Below are 21479 nucleotides of genomic sequence, written 5' to 3'. Positions count from 1 at the left end.
GAGTATTAAGAACTCAGGTGAGCTGGAAAATACATGTCTGTCTGAAGGGCGCAGTCACTCCTTTGCTCTGGCCAAGTATCTGTCGGTCCGATTCAGCTTATGGACCACCGTTTTACAACATCTGGGGGTCACCGAATTGTTCTCAAGAACCTCTTTGATCCTGGGGCGCCTGGGTGGCTCCATCAGTTGAGCATCCGTCCGACTCTCGATTTCGGCTCAGGTCATGATCTCACAGTTTCATGAGTTCGAGCCCCACGTCAGGCTCTGCGATGCTTGGGCTCTTAAACTGACAGCACGGAGCCTGCTCTCTGCCCCTTCCCTGCTCCCACTCTCTCTTTCTCAAAAATAAATAGTAAGTAACTTAAAAAAAGTCTCTGATCTTTAACATCCTAGACTTAGCTTAGAGAATATTTTAAACCCTTTCTTTTGTCAGAAGGTGAGATTGATAAACACTGGGCGAATCTGGCATCAGCGGGTGCAGTACTCTGTTGACCTTTATTCAGCTAAATATTGAAGAGTTCAAGTCCACAAACTATAGCTCTAAAACAGCACTGTTACCTTGAACTTATTTTACTAAGACATAAACTTTTATTTTCACTCAAGAGCTGACTAAAAGCAGAGTTTGGGGAATAACGACAGCTAGCAGAAATCGGAAATTATAAAACTATGGAGTGGTTCATTTAGTTTTTCTGATATTTAAACAGAAGGGGCTGATTAGCACCCGGTTAGCTGGTTTACTAAACTCTACTTGGTAAGGCACCATTTGGGGTTCACCATGTTTAACATGCGTAAAACTGAGCTCACTCCACACTTCAGGCAAAATATCCACACGTCTCAGGACTGTAATTAAAAGTTTGCTAGGGGGAGTCTGGGTGGTTCAGTCAGTTACTTATCCGACTCTTGGGTTCAGGTCCTGATCTCACGGTTTGTGCGCCGTGGAGGGTGCAGGGCCTGCTTGGGATTCTCTCTCTCTCTCTTCCAGGCTTTTTACCTGCTTGTCAGAATTTCCTTATATATGAATGTCAGTAACATATATGTACACAACTTTCTTTCTGTGCGATAACATCCAACACTCATCCAATCCCACGCTAGACCTTTATAGCGACTATGAAAGAAAAACAGAAGTCTCCCAACTGGAGTATAAAGTTCAATGAAACAGAACAGCATCAAAACTTTGGATGACAGAAATATAACCTATCACAGAACAATGGTTTTGTTGTTTTGTTCTGTTTTACCTCTGAGGGGTCCTAGGCCCCTCTGAATTTGATGAAAGCTACAGAGGTGGGACGGAGAGGGACTGGACTTTATCCTCAGGAGCACCGGCGGGAGCTACAAGACTCTGAGTAGGACTAGAGATAAAGCGAATCTCCCGGGTAATGTTCAGGGTGGGCTGTGAAGGATCAGAGGCCAGGTGAGGGCTGTGCCACCATTCACCTCAGGATGCAGAGCCAGAAGCATCTGCTTGGAGCAAATATTGGGACAGAACATCTAATCAACTTCTTATAGGCCCAGGGGGTGGGAAACAGGAATGTTAAGAGAGTTAAGGCAGTGCATATCAATTTGCATGAGTTTGGCAGCAGTTCCCATGTTTACAACGTGACATAAAAACAGGCTTTGCATAAGAACTTGTTGATAAATCCAAAATTGGGGTGGGGGAGAGAATAAAAAGGTATGCAAACCCCATTTTATAAAAAATAAATACAGGGTGCCTGGGTGGCTCAGTTGGTTAAGAGTCGACTTTGGCTCAGGTCATGATCTTGCAGTTTGTGGGTTTGAGCCCCACACTGGGTTCTCTGCAACCAGTACGGAGCCCACTTTGGATCCTCTGTCTACCCTTCTGTCCCTCCCCCTCCACTTGTGTGCTCTCTCTCTCTCTCTAATAAATAAACTTAAAAAAAAGCACTAAGTCATCCATGCTTCCTCGCATGTTATAAATGACAAATTATTTTTAGATGTCACAAACATACAATCATGAGAATACCTGGTCTATCATTCTATTTGTTATTATTTTAAAAAAGATTTTGTTTTTAAGCAATCTCTACACCCAACGTGGGGCTCAAATTTACAACCCCAAGATCAAGAGTCGCATGCTCTAATGACTGAATCAGTTAGGCACCCCATACCATTCTTTTTTTTTTTTTTTAATGTTTTATTTATTTTTGAGAGAGAAAGCACACACAAGCTGGGGAGGGGCACTGAGACGGGGACGCTGGACCCGAAGCAGACTCTGTGCTGACAGCAGACAGCCTGACGTGGGGCCTGAACTCAGGAACCATGAGATAATCAGGACCTGAGTTGAAGTCAAATGCTTAACCCACTGAGCCATCCAGGCGCCCCACCATTCTATTTTCTAAATGCTCGTCAGAGCAATGGCTAAGTTATTTCCCACAAAAAGAATCAGAGTGTACTCTAGAGAAAATTCGACGATCTTTGCACAGAGGATTACGAGCACAGATCTGGGATCAAGTCCAGATCAAGTCCACAGCTTCCTCGTAACCTTAGCTGTGCGACTTTACCAGTTACCTTGAGCCTTAGCAAAACGGGGATGCCATCACTCTCTGCCTCTATGGGTGGCAAGGAACAATCAATGAGATAAAACCTGTAAAGCAGCGTGTGTAGTATCTGGCGGAGTAATTTTTTTATCGAGTCACCGTCACTGGCACATTGTATCACAGATCATAAAATACAAAACAAACCCCCTCACTTGACTCCATATCCCTTCTAGTTACCATCACATTTCTTTGTTCCTTCTTAGCAAAAAACCTCAAAAAGGCTGTCCTGATTCCCTGTCTGCCATTCTTCACCTTACTTGCACCTACTCCAATCAGCCCTTTCCACCTAGTCACCCACCGAAACCACTCTGGTCAGGGGCACCAGGAGCACCCTCTGGCCAAATTTTCAGCTCCCACCCCCACTTCCTGGAGCTCCAGTGGCAACTCCTGGGCTTCCCTGGGCCTCAGGTTCTCGTCCTACCTCCCTGGCTGCTTGGCTGCACCTCCCTGACCTCCGAATACTGCCTGCCTGACCTCAGGGCAGAGCCCGTAGCCCTCTGCCTTTCCGTCTACTCTACTTAGCCATCCCCAAGCGGTCTTACCCAGACCAAAGAGGCTGGAGACTTTCCAATTTACATTTCCAATTAACAGCCTCCCTGACATCTCCGTTTAGATGGCTACTAAGACTCTAAAAACACTTCCAAACAGAACTTGCCTTGTACTCCTCGAAAAACACAAAAACAACCCACTCCTCAATCCCAGCATGTGGCACAAACATTTACCAGATTGCTCTGGCCACAAATCTTGGGAGTCGAGATGAGAACTCTTTCCCTTACACCCTATACCCAACCCATTTCCAGATGTATTCCAAACGTGGCCCATTTTCACCATCTCCACTATGATCCCTGCAGTCCATGCCCTCTCCGCTTCCTAACTGGTTGCTCAGCCTACCTGGCCTGTCCCTGCAGTCTAGTCTCCACAGTTGGCTTTTTAAAGTAAGTTCACTTCCATCACTCAGCCACTTCCATTGCCTTATTTTGCCTTTTATTTAAAAAAATCATTTTTTTTTAAATTTTTTTTTTTCAACGTTTATTTATTTTTGGGACAGAGAGAGACAGAGCATGAATGGGGGAGGGGCAGAGAGAGAGGGAGACAGAGAATCGGAAACAGGCTCCAGGCTCTGAGCCATCAGCCCAGAGCCTGACGCGGGGCTCGAACTCACGGACCGCGAGATCGTGACCTGGCTGAAGTCGGACGCTTAACCGACTGCGCCACCCAGGCGCCCCTAAAAAAATCATTTTTAACGTTTATTTATTTTTTGAGAGACAGAGACAGAGCGTGAGTGGGGGAGGGGCAGAGAGAGAGGGAGACACAGAATCCGGAGCAGGCTCCAGGCTCCGAGCTGTCAGCACAGAGCCTGACGTGGGGCTCGAACTCACGAGCTGTGAGATCATGACCTGCGCCAAAGTGGGACACTTAACAGACTGAGCTACCCAGGTGCCCCATCTTGCTTTTTTTTTCTTCACAGCACTTGTTACCACTTGACAGTTTAAATATATTCATTTCTACTTCATTAGTGGTTTACTGTCTCTCCCCATCTGAACAAAAATACGCTTCACGAGAGCAAAGCTTCATCTCTTTGGTTCACGCCAAATCTCCAACCCCTCAAGGAGTGCCTTGCCAGAGTATGCACTCAAATGCTTGTTGAATGAATGAATGGGTGGCTGGGTGCTAGCAAGGGATCTTATTTCAGAATGAATAATGTTCGATGTCACAAAATCCTAACTCTGAAACTCTGTTTATTTCTGAAAATACAGCACAGAAACACTCATAGCACTATTAAAAGAAATTCTTGACATCATAAAGATTATCAAAGGGGCTGAGTATGGATTTTCAGTAGCCCAAGGAAAGTTACACATTGAATTCTGAATGATCTTGAGAAGAAATATGAATCTTAAATTAGAAAACCAGGCAGTCTACAGAGGTCTTGTCAAGCACCCCTCTCTCACGTACCTTTACCCTCACACAATGTCTGTGCCGGGCCTTTTCTTTTTCTTTACATTTTATTTTATTTCCTTTTTATTGTCTGACTCACTCTTGGAGCTTCTTGAGTTAGAGCTGTGACTCATTCAACCCTGCCTCCCCTGAATCTGTTATGTTACCTGTCATATAATGGTACTTAATAAACATTTCCTGATTGGAGAAACAGCACCAACTCTTCCTTCCCCTTTTTGTTTGTTTATTTATTATGAGAAAGAAGAGTGTCCAGCAGGGGAGGGGCAGAGAGAGAGAGAGAGGGAGAGAGAGGGAGAGAAAGAGAGAGAGAGAGAGAGAGAGAGAGAGAGAGAGAGAGAGAGAGAGAGAGAGAGAGGGAGGGGGAATCCCAAGCAGGCTCTGCACTGTCAGCGCAAAGTCCGATGTGGGGCTCGATCCCACAAACTGGGAGTTCATGACCTGAGCCAAAATCAAGAGGTGGACGCTCAACCAACTGAGCCCCCAGGCAACCCAACTCTTCCTTTCCCACCGTAAACTCTAACATGGTCTATGTGGCCAAGACACTGAACTCTGCTACCATGTAACGGAGATACCTAACGTCTTTTGAGATCTTTAAAAATTGATAACTAGCTTTTTAAAATTTTTTTTTCAACGTTTATTTATTTTTGGGACAGAGAGAGACAGAGCATGAACGGAGGAGGGGCAGAGAGAGAGGGAGACACAGAATCGGAAACAGGCTCCAGGCTCCGAGCCATCAGCCCAGAGCCCAACGCGGGGCTCAAACTCACGGACCGCGAGATCGTGACCTGGCTGAAGTCGGACGCTTAACCGACTGCGCCACCCAGGCGCCCCAAATAACTAGCTTTTTTAAATCAAGTATAATAGATACTTTCAGGGAAACCTACATTTTTTTTAAATGAAGGAAAACTGGTTTTTTACCCAAACCACACAAGTCAAAAGGATTCTTCACTACAAAATGAACTTTGTTTCAGAAAACATATATGAAAGCATGTTACTGATATTCTAAACCATAGAAACTGTGTATGAAGTTATTACATCAGTATTTTCTACAAAGCAAGCACACTCAACTCCAAATGGCCTGACTATGCCCTAGTGCTAGAACTTCAGGGCCTATCCAGGGATATAAATCCAAATATTGGTGGAATTCAAGGGTGCCTGACTGGCTCAGTCGGTAAACCATGTGACTCTTGATCCCGGGGTTGTGAGTTTGAGCCCCATGTTGGGTAGAGATTACTTAAAAATAAAATATTAAATAAATAAATAAATAAATAAATAGATAGATAGATAGATAGATGGATGGATGGATGGATGGACGGACGGATGGATGGATGGATAGACGGATCCTATAGACCTTGTGAGTGCACCAGTCATAAGTTAGGACTTCATCCCATCCCAAATGGAGAGTATAAGCTTAAAATCGTGATACACTAATTTTAACATAGGATTTCACTGAATATATTTAAATGTTTATTTATGTTTGAGAGAGAGCACGAGCAGGGAAGGGGCACAGAAAGAGGAAGACAGAGGATCCCAAGCAGGCTCTGTGCTGTCAGCTCAAAGCCCGATGCAGGGCTTGAACTCATGAACTGTGAGATCATCACCTGAGCCAAAACCAACAGATGGACACTTAACTGAATGAGCCACCCAGGTGCTTCTTCAGTGAATATATTTAAAAATTAAATCCACACATGCCGAAGAACTGAAGCATAACAGATCAGAAAAACTTAAGAATGCTCTAATATATGTTTAATTGCTATGCCTTTTTAATCTACTGAATCAACCTAAATCTTAAGATTCCTAATATCTGTGTGAATCTGACACCAAAAGACAGCTGGAGAAACAGCTTCAAGGGGCAATACAGAGGATGTAAAAATGAACTCTTAACTAATCTTAATAAACTATTAAAAAGTTAACATGAAAATGTTAAGATAACTTCACCAAGGTGCTAAAATACCACAGTAATCCAAGATTTTTAAAAAGAAAATATTTGCTCCTGTTACTTCAGAATTCTTTCCAGAAGGATTTTTCCTGGATCTGTGTCAGTATCGAAAGTCAGCCAGTTATTCTCCCGGCTAAATATAAACTGAAAAGTCAGCAGCTGCAGGATATTACAAAGAAAATATGACAACCAGGTTGAAAAAGCATGAATATTTGATAGGGTTTTATACCATGTCATAGTAAAACATTTAATGCAGTAATATGAAACACAGCCACCTATTAAAATATTTGTGGTACGAAATGGATTTGAAGCCCTTTAAAACATCTTTTGGGAAAATCACGGCCACCAAGCAGCTGCTATTATACAACATGCAATCTTGGAAAACCCTGGCCTGACCAAGCCTCACAGGTTTCTCCTGAAAGTTGCCAGTTAAAACTGGTTTGGTTGCCTATTTTAAGAAGATAGTGAACTGAGCTAGGAGTCTGGTACTGCTTCTGTCTTGGAAAATAAGGAGGCCTGGAAGGTGATGCACCAGCTTCAATGTTCCTGAAAAGTAGACAGAAAGTTGGCAGCGGGTAACTTTTATTTCTGAGCAACTGGCCAGTGCAGTCTGGCTCCCTAGTTAGTGCCTGCCCAGAGGAGGTGTTTTCTCTCCTCTACAGCAGTGGTCCTCGAGTATGGTCCCCAGCCCTGCAGCCTACACATCATCTGGGAACCCACTAGAAATGTAAATTCGCAGGCCCCATCCCAGAACACTGCAACACACTACAGAACTCCTGGATCTGGGACTCTAAGGGTGGAGCCCAGCAACTGAACAAGCAATCCTGGCGATGCGCATGCACGCTAGTTTAAGAACTGCCAATCCGGGGGAAGAAACAGTGGCGATCTATCTTTACAGTCCACACAATGGGACAACCGACAGCTGGTGACAAATTACGAGACCTTGTGTTTCTCTGACACTAGGGTGGCCAGGGACAAGGACCAGATTTTCTGACAGGGGTGGAGACAAAGAGTAAGATGTGGGAAGTGTGTCGGGACAGTTAGGGAAGGAGAGGACAGAGTTAAGTCTACGCTAAAGTCCCTTTAGAAATACCAACTAATCAGGACAAGGGCTTTTCTTTTTGAAAAGCTGAAGAGTCAGTCACTTTTGCTTCTGTCTTATCAGACACGCTGTTCCTCCAAAATCTGTCAAATTCACGTATTGGCCACATCAAGGTGAGACCTTTGATTAATTCACTGCAACAGTCAACAAATATTTACCAAGCACCTACTATGTTAGGGAAAGGGACTATGCTGGGTGCCGAGGACATAGGAGCACGAGCAGGGGAGGGGCAGAGAGAGAGGGAGACACAGAATCGGAAGCAGGCTCCAGGCCCTGAGCTGTCGGCACAGAGCCCGACGTGAGGATTGAAATCACGAACCACAAGATCGTGACCTGAGTCGAAGTTGGACGTTTAACCCACTGAGCCACCCAGGTGCCCCAAGGTGAGTGCTTTAGAAGGACAAAGGAGACATGTGGTAATGACTCAAAAGACTACACTGAATGGGGGTCGTTAGGGATGGCCTTTCTGGAGAGAGGAGACCTGAAGAACAAGAGGCAGCCAATCACGTGAAGATGTGGGGGCAGAGCATTCCCAAAGGGGTCGGAGCAAGAGCAGAGGTGTGCGTGATACCACACGAGGTCAGGGGGTGGGCAAGACCCAGATCACAGAGGGCCGTCTGCGCCTCAGAAAAGAGAATGACTTGACTCTAAGCGCAGGGTGATTTGATTCTGAGGGCTTTCTGCAGGGGAGCGGCGGTTTCCGCTTTCGGTCTGCAAGAGTTCATGCGCCTCCTCTAGAGAACGGACTGGAAAAGGGCAAGACCGGAAGCTGGCTTCTGCAGTCTTCCAGGGGAGAGACAGATGGTTCTGGTTGGGCAAGAATGGCAAGAGAAGAGATGGAGAGGAGGATCGGGCATCTCTCGTTGGGTTATACCTCCTGGACTTGTGATGGGTGGGTGGAAGGGTGAGGAAAGAATCCTACCTGAGGGCCGCGACTATCCACCCGTGAAAGACACTTGGCCGAGTCGGAAATGTCAACAGACCTGTGAGGGGCTGAAGGAATGTGGATGCCTGGCTGGAGAGAAGGCAAAGGGGGCTGGAAGAATGAGAATATGGCCGAGAGCACGCGCCCTGGAGCAGAACTGCCCCAGGCCCTGCACCCTCGCTCTACACATCACCGGCTCTGCGCCCCGGGCAAGTCCTTTCCCGTCTCTGGGCCTATTTTTCTCACCTTCAGGACAGACACGGGTCTCAAATTTCTGCCGGGAGGACTGAGATCATTTAATTTGACTGAATTGAAACCCGCGTCTAGCACACAGTCAGCCCCAGAAGTGCTCTTTCAAAAGAAGTCTGAAGGGCCTGCACGTGATGGAAGACAAAGTCCTGCTTCGAACGTGACACGAGGGGCCCCAAGCCCAGTGAGTATGAGGTACAAGAAAGAACTTCCTTAAAAGGGGACTTCACGCTCACAGGACAGCACGTTACCCAGAACGGGACAAACAGTGGCCAGGGTTCCTGTAACAAGGGACCCTGCTGCAGCTGCAGATCCTTCTCTTTAAAGCCCTTTCTCTCACCACCAAGATCAACGAAACACCCCAAGACCTAGGAAGGGCATACGCCCAACTCCAGGCCTTTCCGTTTCTTTGCTAAGGCACTGGGGAGGGTTGGGGAGGGCGGTGGAGCCAAACCCCGGGGCTCTAGCCTCAGTGCCACCGCTCAGCCACCAATCTCCCTCGGCAATGACGTGGGGACAGCACTTTCCCTGGTTAGCCCATTAGGCTGTGGAGCATTGCATGAGATGACATAACAGGGAAGTCAAATTACCCGGAAAACTCTGAAGTAGTTTAGTGTTAAACGTTTACTCCACCAAATACACTGCTCTGTCCTTCAACTGGGGCCTTTCGGAATTAAACAGAGGATTCCCGACTTCACCTTTTGTATTCCACCTTCATCAAAGTCCTGTAGCTACAGTTCAGGTGAGAGGGAAGGGGCAGGAGAGAGGGCGTGTGCTGGAGTGAAAAGCACGGTTCGAAAGTTCCCACGAAGGGGACCATCACAATCGTCACAATTAACCTCGGGAATCCCTGAAGAGAGCAACAGGTCGTACTGGCCCAACACAGCGCTTCCCCTCCACCAGCGGAGCGCGAGGCAGGTGAGCGGGTCTCCCGAACGCAGGGCCCACGCTGTACAAGAGGTAGGCGGCCACTAGCGGCACAAGACGTTCACACAGCGAGACACACAGGACCAAGCCCAACTTCCCGGACTACAGGCTCTCATCTCCCATCTCCAGCTCTCTGGGAACACCCCTGAATGGAACGGAGGGCTCCTGAGCCCCCAGCGCCCACACGGTCAAGTCTGCACATATGCTGAATGTGTAGAGGAGGCCACTCCAGCGAATGCAAACTTAAAATCACACCCCATCAGGGGTTACTCTTGGGGCACTCAGGTTTGCTGGGCAACTGTCAGGGAAGCCCGTGGGATGCCGGGTGAGACGAAGGGCCTGGCAGCCAAGGGCCTGAGGTCCCGCAATCCTGGCCACGGCGGAGGCAGTCACCCGCCACAGCACGGGCATCCTGAAGGAGTCTCGGGGGCTTTTCACGGTACCACCCTCCAGGGTCTATGCAGAACTCACGCACCGCAGAACCAAGGGAGATGCCAAGGTGTTGGACCAAAAGAAAACGAAGGGCAGCCCTTTACAGGAACTCACAGGCTTCCCAGCTGTTTCCTGGCAACGAGGGCACAGGTTAATCAGGTGGCTGGTTCTAAACCGAAGGAAGGCCTCAGGGCCCCTGACCAACCTGAGTGACTTCTCAGGGTTAGAGAGCAGAAGCCTGGACATTCGTTTTGGTTTAACCCAACTAAGGCCCTTCTGCTTCTACCCTCGGCACTCTGCACAGGCCAGATTGTGTCGTTCCCCTCCGTTTAAGATTCATTCATTCATTCATTCATTCATTCATTCATTCATTCAACAGTTACTGAAGGCCTAATGCATACCACTCGCTCACTCGATGGCTTTCCTTCACACTTAATAAAATCCAAAGCTAGAGCTCTTCAACTCATCTCCTTAGCAAGCCTCTCTTGCACGGGAAGGCCTTTAATCTGTTCTTTCAGGACACTGAGCTTGGGCCTGCCATGAGGCCTTTGCACTCACTGTCCCCGCCTCCCCTGCCTGCGATACACACTGTCGGGCTGGCTCCTGCCATCCCTTCTAACCGTTCAAATGTCATCTTCCCAGATCACCTCCCCACCTGCTCTTGATCACATCGCACAATTTCCTTCGTAGCGCCAAATGCTATCTGCAACTGCCTTAATCATTATTTACTCCTTTGGCGGCTTTCTTCCCGACTAGAGTGGAAGCTCCTGAAGGCCAGGGGCTGTGTCTCTCTCACCCACCGTTCACAAGGGGACACAACAGGCCCTCGATAAACATCTGTTGAATAAACAGACAAAGGACTTTCGGGAAGCCCGTGTTGGAGCGCCTGGAAGCCCACTCCTTGTCACCCAAACCATGCCAAGTGCTCTTGACATTAGGACAGCAGCCGATGAGGTCTGATCTGACTGCAGTAGCATTTATGAAGCAATCATCAACTGGCAGGGCCTCAAGAAGTTAGAATCAAGTAGCTGCTAAGCCGGACTGTAGGTGGCCAATCTCAAGTGCCTGCACACAGGGCCGAGCTGCAACGCAACCATAACGCTGGCTGCCACGGGCACGCTGTGCCCCCCACTTCCTAGCAACCTGACAGGGGTGCTATTCTGGTGCGAAGTTTCCCCCAGCAGGCTGGCCTGACTCAGCCTCTCTCTTCTGTGGCAGTATCGTGCAAGACAAGTTGACTCAGCACTATCCCAGCTGAAACCAAACTCCAGGAAAAGGATGTGTGGTCTCCTCCCTCCCCCCGGAGGACCCCACTGCTTAAAAGGACCCCACTGCTTTAAGTTTAAAAGGCAGCTTGTGACAGGTCACTTCGGTCTGAACCCCTACAGCCAATCCCCTCCACGGCCACTGCAACAGACAAGGATGGCTCCCTGGGACACTGGAGGCGCATCGCCCCGGAAAGACGGGACTCCCATCGCCCCCTTCCCTTTAGGTCACCTCCCCTGACAGTGCTGATGCTGTGGCCTTAACTAGCCAGAGGATTTCAGTAGCCGGGCTGGCGGCCCTGCCTGCTTCATCAGAGGTCACCCGTCGTCCCCGCATTTGAGAGGACCTCCTTGGCCGACAGGTACAGCCGCCTCTCCATAAGGGGGACACTGAGTCTTCCCCCAAATCCTGCACTTCTGGATTCTCTCTTACCTTAACAGCGTCTCTGGGGGACCTCCCCCAGCTAATCCTCACCCTACCTCCTCAAGAAGGCCATCTGAGTCCATCCCCTGATGCCCATTTGCGGAACGTTAACTCGGAAACGGACTCTTCGTGATCTGATCCTCTGGCCCATCTAAAGAGTGTAGAACAGCGAATCCAGTCTCAAAATAAATGCCGCTTCCCTCTACCTACACGAGACTGGGAGCACTCCCCCTCCTCCAAAGCACAGCCCCCTTATTCCCTCTGCTGCGTCCTGGAGATGGGGATTTGCTCAGCTTTCCTGCCCCAGTCACCCAGACTCATTTCACTTGTGCCTCTCCCCATACCCACCCACTCAATAGGGAACTGCTGAGCTGAACCCACTTATCTTTTCCCAACATCCAAAGGAGTGGAACGGAGTGACAGTCTCCGTAAAACAGGCACTGCTAGGGTATGCTTCCCTCACCCGAGAGAGGAGATTTTTCTTTTCAGGAGAGAAACATCTCTGAACTTTCCCCCACTCTCAACCATCGCCTGTGGCTTCCCTCGGTGGACATCCCGCACCGAACAGGTACCCCCAGGGCTTCCAATTCACCCAATGTCGAAAGTTTCCACCGCTGCCCCACTCAGAGCTTGGCTCCTAAAACCTAACATGTCTCCTCAAAGAAAAGCCTGATAACGATAGGGTCATTCCCCTTTGGAATCTGAGAGATCGTTTTCCCTTCTCACTTCGCCAGTCCTGATGCCCTTAATCCCCCCCCCGCCCCGCTCCGCCAAAACCAGCCACGCCAAGACGCCCCCTTTCCAAGCGACAGAGAGATTTCCTCGGCTAACCCCATCCCCCAAACTAACGCTGGAGCCGTCCCCTTAACCAATGGAGGATCCTCGGTCACCCCCTTGAGATCGTTTTCTCCTTCCATCCATCCTAAGGGGTTCTCTGAAGTCCCCGCCAAACGGACATCCCAAGGATGGCTACCCCCTCACTCGGACCTCCATCACCCGGTAAAGGACTCTCATCCATTTAGGGGCGCTTCCTTATCCTCTGGGGGGCCCCTGGATCTCCCCCAGAGCCGCCAGCCTCGTCTCCTCAGGAGTGCCTCTGGGCTCGCCCCTCGATAGCTCCGGCCGCTCAGCATTGCCTTGGGGCCGGGTCCTTCCTCCCAACAGGGCCCTCACGCCGCCCGGGGAAGCCTGTGAGCCCCGCCGCGCCGCCCACAGGCCCCTCAGGCCCCCGCCCGTGCTTCCGGCCACCGCCTGCTCCTCCTCCCCACTCTGGCCGCCAGGGTCGCCGCCGCGGAGCCCAGCGGACAGAGGGAGCGCAGAGGCCCCGGTCCCGCTGCTAGGGCCTTTGCGGGTCCCCAGTCCCTGGCCCAAGCCCGCGCCCCCTCGGCAGGCCGGGTCCGGCGCCCCAGCTCACCCGAGCCCGTGGTGGCTGCCATCTTGCGTCGCTGTCGCTCGAAGGCCGGCCCCTTCTTCACCCCCCACCCGTTTCCCCGGGCCCTTCTGCGCAGGCGTCCGCGCCTGCGCAGACGACACCGCTGACGCCCGCTACGCCGACCGCGCGACCCGTTGCCGGGAAGGTTTTTTCGCTGCCTTTTCAGAGGGAGGAAACATGATTTGTGTGCGGGAGGGCCCAGCAACCTGCATGTCCCTCCAGGCTCGGGTGCGAGGGAGTTATTGAGGTGCTTGGTGAGAAGGGCGGGGGTGATCGGACTTGGGAGGACTCGATTATGAAAGATACAGAAGAAAAGAAAGCTTAAAAAAAGTTACCCATTTCGCTGCGAGCGTTTTCCTATCTAGCTGGAGCCTCACAATATTTCTACCAGGTCGGGATTAATGTGAAAAATGAGCTGAGGAGGGTTAAGCGATTTATCACAATTTAGCAGTTAAGTGACTAAGTCTGAATTTGAACCCAGGCCAGAAATGTCTTGCTTCCAGGATCCATGCTCCCTGGCCAGAGAATGTTGGGGGGCATTAAGTTGTCAGGGAAAGCATTCACTCACTCATTCATTCACTTATCAATCCATTTATTCATCCAAAGAAATATTTACTAAGAACAACTATGTGCTAGGCGCTGTGCTAGGTTGTGGGAATGGATACATACCCCTGAAGTCTGCTCTTGCGGGCTTACATTTTAATCGGAGATAGCCAGTTAACAAAGAAATAGGAAAGAATATATAACTATGATAGGACGGAGAGTAAAGCAGGGACGGGGCAGCAGGGGCCTCCTAAAGTGGTCACATTGAAACTGAAACTGAATGATTAGGAGGTAGAGGGAGCAGCATGTGCAAAGGTCCTACAGACACATGTTTGCAAATATATATTAAATCCAAGAAGGGACTGCTCCTTTATTGTAAATGGTCTTAGAAGCCCTGAAATGGATGTACAAACAAGCTGCGAGGTAAAGGGACTGCCTCAAGGTAACACAGCTAACCCTGGCAGAGGAAGGACGGGGACTTTCAGTACAGGCAACAAGGAAATGGGAAGCTCTCATCCAGCACATCCATTGCATCACCTGGTTCCGACAGCAGTGCCTCCTAAGCATTTCTCGGCTCCATTTATTTGTCTTACTTAGGGTAGGCTGTCCTTGTCTCCCACTTGGGTGACCTCAGCACCCTTTATTCTTGCCCCCAAGGTCCAGTCTCTGTGTGGCAGACAGAATTTGCTCAAAACGCCCTTCAGTTAAATCTTTCAGTGGCTCCCCATTTCCTTGTGATAAGATAGGCTCTACAAGTCACGTGACCATAGAATGCTCCTCCGACTAAGAGGAACGTCGGATTCAAAGAAGGCCCGGTATAATCGCGCCAGGACAACAGGACTCTTCTGGGCAAACCACGATGGATGGCCACCCTAACCAAAGGCCTAGGGCGGGACCAGTAAGACACCTGTGAGATGTCTAGAGCTTTCACTTAAGCCTCATTTAAGGAGACTTTTAGTCTTAGGTCTCAGTTCTGCCCCTGCACTATCCTGCAAGTGAATACTTCCCTAAAATTTGCACCCTGGGTGCCTCTTTCCCCCCTCCTTAACACAGCCTGTATCTCTGAGACTTGCCTGCACCTCTCCAGCAACACTGGCCTTTTTCAAGCCCTCTGCAACACGTGCCCTCTACCCTTAGGGCTTTTGCCTGTGCTCTTCTGCTCTTCAGTTCTCACAGCCAGCATCACCCCCTCAGGGAAACTTTCCTTGATCTCTCCAACCTGGTGGGATTCAGCTATAATTGATTCTCAAAGTGCCACGTGCGTCTCCTTCCCAGCCTGGCAACAGGTAATCACCTTGAGAGTGTCCCGTTTATCACGTGATTCAAGTTTATCTTGAAGAGCACAGAAAATATTTGCCTTGGACTCTGGGTCATTGGAAAGCCTCAGTAGCAAGTGGGAAGCATTTGGGCTCCTAAAGTGGACTCACCTCCGGAGTGAAAATTTCTGGGTTTCTGTCTTCCTTCACCACTCCCTTTGCTTTGTGACTTTAGGAAAGAGACTTGAATCTCTTTTGGCATCAGTTCCCCCTTCTGAAAAGGGGGGGGGGGGGCGGGGTTGATAGTATCAACCTCATAGGGTTGCTGTAGAGATGAAATGCTTTGATAAAACTCTTTAGCACAGAGGGAGGAGGGGACGCTAGCTGATATTTACCAAGCCGTCATTTCCAGTTTTTAATCCTTTCAGCAACTGGATGCGGCAAATTCTAGGGACATCCCCATTTTAGAGATGAGAAAACAGACTCAGAGCTGACAGGTGAAGGAGTGAGGATGAAAACACAAGCCATTTATCCACGATGCTCCTAAACGTTTACTCGCATAGATTCCTTGGTTCTCTAGGGGAATTTCTGGCAAGCAAAATTCACAGTAGAGCAAATTCCGCTGCGGAACACCTTGCAGGAGGAATAGGTTAAACCCGACGGCCCGGGGCATGCTGGGTATTGTAGTTCAGCGGCGTCGCGGAGCCTGCCGGGAGTTGTGGTCCTCGGCGCTGAAGCTCCCTCCGAGCAGCTCCATCCCCTCTCTCGGAAGTCACAGCCAGTCCCCCGAGCCGGATTCGGCGGGTGCCTGCGCTTCATCTCCGCCTTGGGCTGGAGCTGGTAGCTGTTTACAGGACAAGAGTCCTGTTTATCGGATTGTTGGGAAGATTAAAATGGTTAATGGAACTAAAGAATTTAGAGAAGGCCTTGACACAGAGCGAGTGCCGTATTAAGTATTAGCTATTATTTTTCTTATTAATCCTCAATGACCCTTGCAAAGAAGCTTTTATCATCTCTATTTGTCAGATAAGGAAACTGAGGCTCAGAAGCGTAGGAATGCTTTCCCAGGATCCCACAACAAGGAAGGAATAAAATCAGGTTTGGAATTCATTTCTCTGAACCCTGGGGCACCTGCCGTTTCCTCCGGGGAGCTTGGGAGATTTGGGGGAAAGCGTGGGCGGGGTTGCATTTTTTACCAATTGCAGCCTGGCGGCCTTGAGGAGATTGAATGGGGCGGCAGCAAGGTTGGAGGCGGGGAGCCAGAGAGGGGGTGTGTTGGACACCGTTGACTGCATTCAGTCACCATGTCCTTTCGTGCCCACATAGCTGGTTTTGTTTAGGAGGCTGAAGGTCCGGTTCCAGGTGTGAATCCAAGCTAATCACTGGCACAGCCATTTCCTTTTGCCAGTGATTGGTCCCAGGGTGCGCGGGTCACCTAGTTCTTTCCCACCAATGAGTTGAGGAGGGGACGTGTTTGGAAAGTTTCCCTCCCTTAAGAATAACTGAGGAGAAAACTTCTTTTTGTCCCTTTTCCTCCTTCCTATAAAAGGAGGTTTTTTGATGGTTGGGGCTGTGGCAATCAAGAGGCCACAAAGTCTATGGTACATTACAGGTGTCCAGAGAAAGAAGGTGCTGGCACAGGAAGATGGCAAGAGCTAGGACCTCGGATGATGTGGTTGGGCTGCTGAAGGAATCCCGGGGCTGTCTACCTACAGGTTTCTTAAGATTTCGTAAGATGTGAGATAAGTGTCTTTATTGCTGAAGCTGCTCTTAAAGGTAGGTTTTCGCTCTTTACAGTCAAAAGCATACCTGGTAGGTACAGGAGGCTGCACAGTGCTCCAGTGAAGAGACACATGTGGCCTGTTCCCCAGTGTTCAGTCAAACACTATTCTCAACAAGGTGGGAAAACATCTGGGCAGTTTGGGAATCTGTGTGATGTGAAAGGCATGAGTAGTATATTCAAAATGTAAAAAATGCAGCATACTTGCTGAAGCCTACGGTATTATTTTTTAGAACTATATATATATATATATATATATATATATATATATATTAACGTTTTATTTATTTTTGAGACAGGGAGGGACAGAGCATGAATAGGGGAGGGTCAGAGAGAGGGAGACACAGAATCTGAAAGAGGCTCCAGGCTCTGAGCTGTCAGCACAGAGCCCGACGCGGGGCTTGAACTCATGGACTGCAAGATCATGACCTGAGCCGAAGTTGGCCACTTAACCGACTGAGCCACTCAGGTGCCTCTAGAACAATATATTTTTTAAGTGTCTATTTATTTTTGAGAGAGAGAGTGCGCACAAGCAGGGGAGGAGCAGAGAGAACACACACAGGATCCCAAACAGGCTCCAGGCTCTGAGCAGGCAGCACAGAAACTCACAAACTGTGAGATCACGACCTGAGCTGAAGTCGGATGCCTAACTGACTGCACCACCCAGGTGCCCCCCGAGCAATACTTTTCAAAACTCTAATGTGCACACAAATCACTAGGAGTCTTGTTAAAATGCAGATTCTGATTCTGTATGTGTGTTTGGGGGTGGGGGTTGTGCTGAAATGCTGCATTTCTTTTTTTTTTTTTTTTTTAATTTTTTTTTCAACGTTTATTTATTTTTGGGACAGAGAGAGACAGAGCATGAACGGGGGAGGAGCAGAAAGAGAGGGAGACACAGAATCGGAAACAGGCTCCAGGCTCTGAGCCATCAGCCCAGAGCCGGACGCGGGGCTCAAACTCACGGACCGCGAGATCGTGACCTGGCTGAAGTCGGACGCTTAACCGACTGCGCCACCCAGGCGCCCCTGAAATGCTGCATTTCTAACAAGCCCCTAGGGGATGCGCAGACCGCACTTGGAGTAGCCAGCTTATAGATAACATTATATAATTTTATGATCTTATTTCCAATTTATAGTTAAGAAAAAACTCCCCAACCTCCTGCTACAGCTTTTATAATACAAACTACAGAATGTAAAGCTGACAAATTGTTCACAGGAAGGATCGTGGGCACCCAGAAGACAGAGAGTAGAATGCCTGGGGAGGGGGTCTGAGATTGTGTGGGTGTGGGAAACACACTTGCTAATGGCATTTCATGGCACATACATGGAATGATGTCCCTCTGGGGTGTGTCTGAAGCATAACATGAAAATGTTTTATTTAACATTTGATGAAGTTGCTGAAGTATGTAAAACCCAAAAGGGATGGGAGTGGGTGGATAGGGGGATGTTACCATTTATCTACTCACTCCTCTCAATGGACATCTGAGTTGTTTCCGTTGGCTTCTTCCTACACAGTTCATTTCTGTAATGTCTGAATTTTGTATCATGTTACTTTTGTGGTCAGGGAAAAATAAATAAGAATCAGAAGTCTGCGGCGGTGGGGTGGGTAGGACCAAAGGGTGAGTTTCCCTACATTATCTGCGGCGGTGGGGTGGGTAGGACCAAAGGGTGAGTTTCCCTACATTATAAAGAGCCCTTGCAACTCATTGTGGGAAAAAAAAAAAAAAAAAAAAAGATAAACAGTCCAAAAGAAAAGAAGTTAATCATAGCCAACATTTATGCAGCATTTACTACGTTCCAGGAACATAGTATTTTGCCTATATTAATTCATCTAAGCTTCACAACTACCTTATAAGGTAGGTACTGTTATCTCTTCTTACAGATGAGGAAACAGACACAGAGGTTTAGTAACTTGGCCAAAGTTACAAGCTTGTAAGTGGCAGAGCTCGGATTTGAACCCCAAGCTCTTAACCACTACTGCCCTGCCTCCCAAGAAAAATAGGAAAAGGACATGTGCAGAGTAAGGAAATGAGGTAAGATACCCGCGGTCATTCAACATACTATATTTCAATGATTCTGAGATGCACATTATTACATTCACACATCTGTGGAATCAGGATGCATCTTACAATCAATGATCTCTTAGAGTCAATGAAAGAGAGTAAGAGAAATGCAAATTAAAACCACCTATCAGATTGGCAAAGAACAAAACACTTGATAACACACTGTGTTGGCAAGGGTGTGGGGAAACTGGCACTCTCAAAAGTTGTGAGTTTAGATGGGCAATTGGAAAGCAATTTGGCCTGAACTATCCAAATGTAACACAGACACCCGGGGCCCAACCATTCGGTTCCTAGGAATTAACCCCTCAGGGGTCTGCTGGCCCTGATGAGCAAAGAGTCAGGTTCTCCCCTGCACATAACAGCAGTCTTGTATTACCCAAGACTGGAAACAACCTCAACGTGCAACAAAAGGCGAGTTAAAACATGAAAGTCCAATATGAAGTTGGAATGCTACACGGCTGTCAAAAAGAGGAAGGAAGTATTGATCTAACATTGTCTCCCAAATACGCTAAGTGAGAAAAGGTAAGGTGCCGAACTGTGTGTATAATATTCTACTGATCGTGTGAAAGCAGGGGCCGGGCACGCCTCTCTGCCTGTTCAAGGGATTTGCGAGGGACTTGTTGAAGTATGGCTTCTGGGGAGGGAAACAGGGCTTGGAAAAACATGAGTGGGAACACGTTACTCTTCACTCTAGACCAGGAGTTGGTAGATTTTTTTTTTTTTTTTTTTTTTTTTGGTAAGGGGCCACATAAGTAAATATTTTAGGTTTTGAGGGCCATTTGGCTCTCAACTTTGCTGCTGTATTAGGCAATGTGCAAATGAATGGGTGTGGCTGCGTGCCAGTAAAACTTTACGGCCACACTGAAATTTGAACTTGATGTGTTAGGAAATATTCTTTTTTGCCCCCCAGCCACTTAAAAAAATGCTCCTGGGGCCATAGAATAACAAGTGGGCCAGCTTTGGCTCACAGGTGGCCATCAGTGGACCCCTGCTCTAGATCCTTCTGTTTGGTTCTTAGTCTTTACCTTACGCATGCATTACCTATTAAAGAATAGTTTAAAGGGTAGCTTGAAATTATTTAGGTTTATCAAAAGGGGGCGGGGGTAAAGTTGGGGACAGGTGCCCCTCGAAGATCCCCTGGAAGAAGCAGCCAGCATAGAGGGGGATGCAGGGCATTCCCAGCCAAGCTGGAAATACACGTTTGCCCTGCGTTGCTACCTGCCCCACTCCGCCACCAGATAGCAGCACAAATCCACCTAAAGGCAGGCCATCCCGCACCAGCTGGGAAGCTGAGGGCAGAAGTCAGCCCGTACACCTGTTTTATTTTGCCTACTGTATATATTTTTTAATATGTATTTTTGAGAGAGAGACAGAGACAGAGTGCAAGTGGGCGAGGGGCAGAGGGAGAGGGAGACACAGAATCAGAAGCAGGCTCCAGGCTCTGAGATGTCAGTACAGAGCCTGATGCGGGGCTTGAACTCACCAGCCATGAGATGGTGACCTGAGCTGAGGTTGAGGGCTTAACCAGCTGAGCCACCCTGGCGCCCTTGTCTACTGTATGTTTAAAAAATGGAGCCAACGTCTTTAAAAATCTGGATTTCTGGCTCCTCTTTAATCGGCTGATGTGAGCAGCAGCTGCTCTCTGGGCCTGATGTCTCCAGGGCATCCCAGCCCTCTGTGTCAGCTGCTCTTTCTCATCCTGCTCTGTTGCTATTTTCTCGACGCATTTCTCACTTGCCACCTGCCTCCTCACTTCCATCCCTCCACTGGGGCTACAGGCAGGTGTGAAAGCACCGGGGCTCTGGGTCAGATCAGGGCTCGGATTCCAGCCCTGCCACCTACTAGCTATGTGACTGTGGGCCTGTTACATGACCCCAGTGCCTCAGTTTCCTTATCTGCAAATGGGGCTAAGTGTCTTCACCTCTCAGATCCGATGTATGGAGCTCTCTGCAGTCTGGCATGTGGTTAAGTGTTCAGCAGATATGAGCATTTCTCCCTGCCCAGCCCTCACAGGCACTTGTTTGCAACACCCATATCTCACAAATGACCCAACACAATCAGACCGGACACTCCTTCTGGTTCTGAAGGTGTTTTCCCAGTCCCTGGGATTCAGGAGCAGCAAGACAAGTCTGTGTGTGAGGCCTGGCTCTGCCTTAGCAGCTGTGCCGTCTTGGGCAAGCCAGTTCACCTCTTTGGACTTAGGCTGTATTTTTGCTGGGCCAGGGTAATTAACACAGGTTGGTCGGCCTGGACAGTCTCCCCACCGGGGCTTGTGAACAGGAAACCAACTCTTGCAGCCCCAAGGCTGCTTATCTGACCCCTCCAGAGTTTGGCTGGCTGCCCCATCCACTGTAGACCTCCTTTGATAACACCTTACCTTTTCTTTTGGGAACCATCTCCCTCCTCTCATCCTGTGGCTTGGGAAGTGTTGTTCCCATCCCTGCAATTCCGGGTGAACCTGTTTCAAACCTGGCCAATCAGAACCACGAACCACCACAAGACACAATCTGTCCCAGTGGGAGCCTGGCCCGGGCTTCTGCTGCGGCCACTGGGTTTGGGCGGGGAAACTTTTCCACTGAGATTGCAGAGCTGGTCCAATCTCAAGTCTCAACTCAAGAGAAAAACGGAAGTAGAT

General features: G+C 48.8%; 1 protein-coding gene and 2 long non-coding RNA genes across 7 annotated transcripts in view; 2 read left to right on the top strand and 1 right to left on the bottom strand.

Annotated features, from left to right (window-relative positions):
• Window positions 1-13327, bottom strand: part of UBE2V1 (ubiquitin conjugating enzyme E2 V1) — a 31056-nt gene extending 17729 nt beyond the window's left edge. Inside the window, exon 1 of one of the 5 annotated variants that reach the window (XM_003983388.6) lies at window positions 13186-13327. In XM_003983388.6, the coding sequence (XP_003983437.1) occupies window positions 13186-13207 (22 nt within the window). In that variant the 5' untranslated portion in view covers window positions 13208-13327. Of the gene's footprint in view, window positions 1-11827; window positions 11870-12758; window positions 12923-13185 lie in introns of those variants that run through there. The other 4 variants (XM_019826366.3, XM_045053504.1, XM_019826367.3 and 1 more) reach the window with 4 other exon arrangements.
• LOC123384280 lies at window positions 11441-11976 on the top strand. The gene is made up of 2 exons (XR_006595103.1): window positions 11441-11709; window positions 11789-11976. It is a non-coding gene; the product is annotated as an uncharacterized LOC123384280 (long non-coding RNA).
• Window positions 13328-15346: 2019 nt separating the features above from the next.
• LOC105260411 lies at window positions 15347-17688 on the top strand. Its single transcript, XR_890100.3, has 3 exons — window positions 15347-16100; window positions 16615-16778; window positions 17631-17688. It is a non-coding gene; the product is annotated as an uncharacterized LOC105260411 (long non-coding RNA).
• Window positions 17689-21479: the final 3791 nt, after the last annotated feature.

This window comes from Felis catus, chromosome A3, assembly GCF_018350175.1.
Source record: "Felis catus isolate Fca126 chromosome A3, F.catus_Fca126_mat1.0, whole genome shotgun sequence".
Taxonomy (NCBI): Eukaryota; Metazoa; Chordata; class Mammalia; order Carnivora; family Felidae; genus Felis; species Felis catus.
The sequence above is the reverse complement of the archived record's forward strand: the minus strand, read 5'-3'. Positions and strand labels throughout refer to the sequence as shown.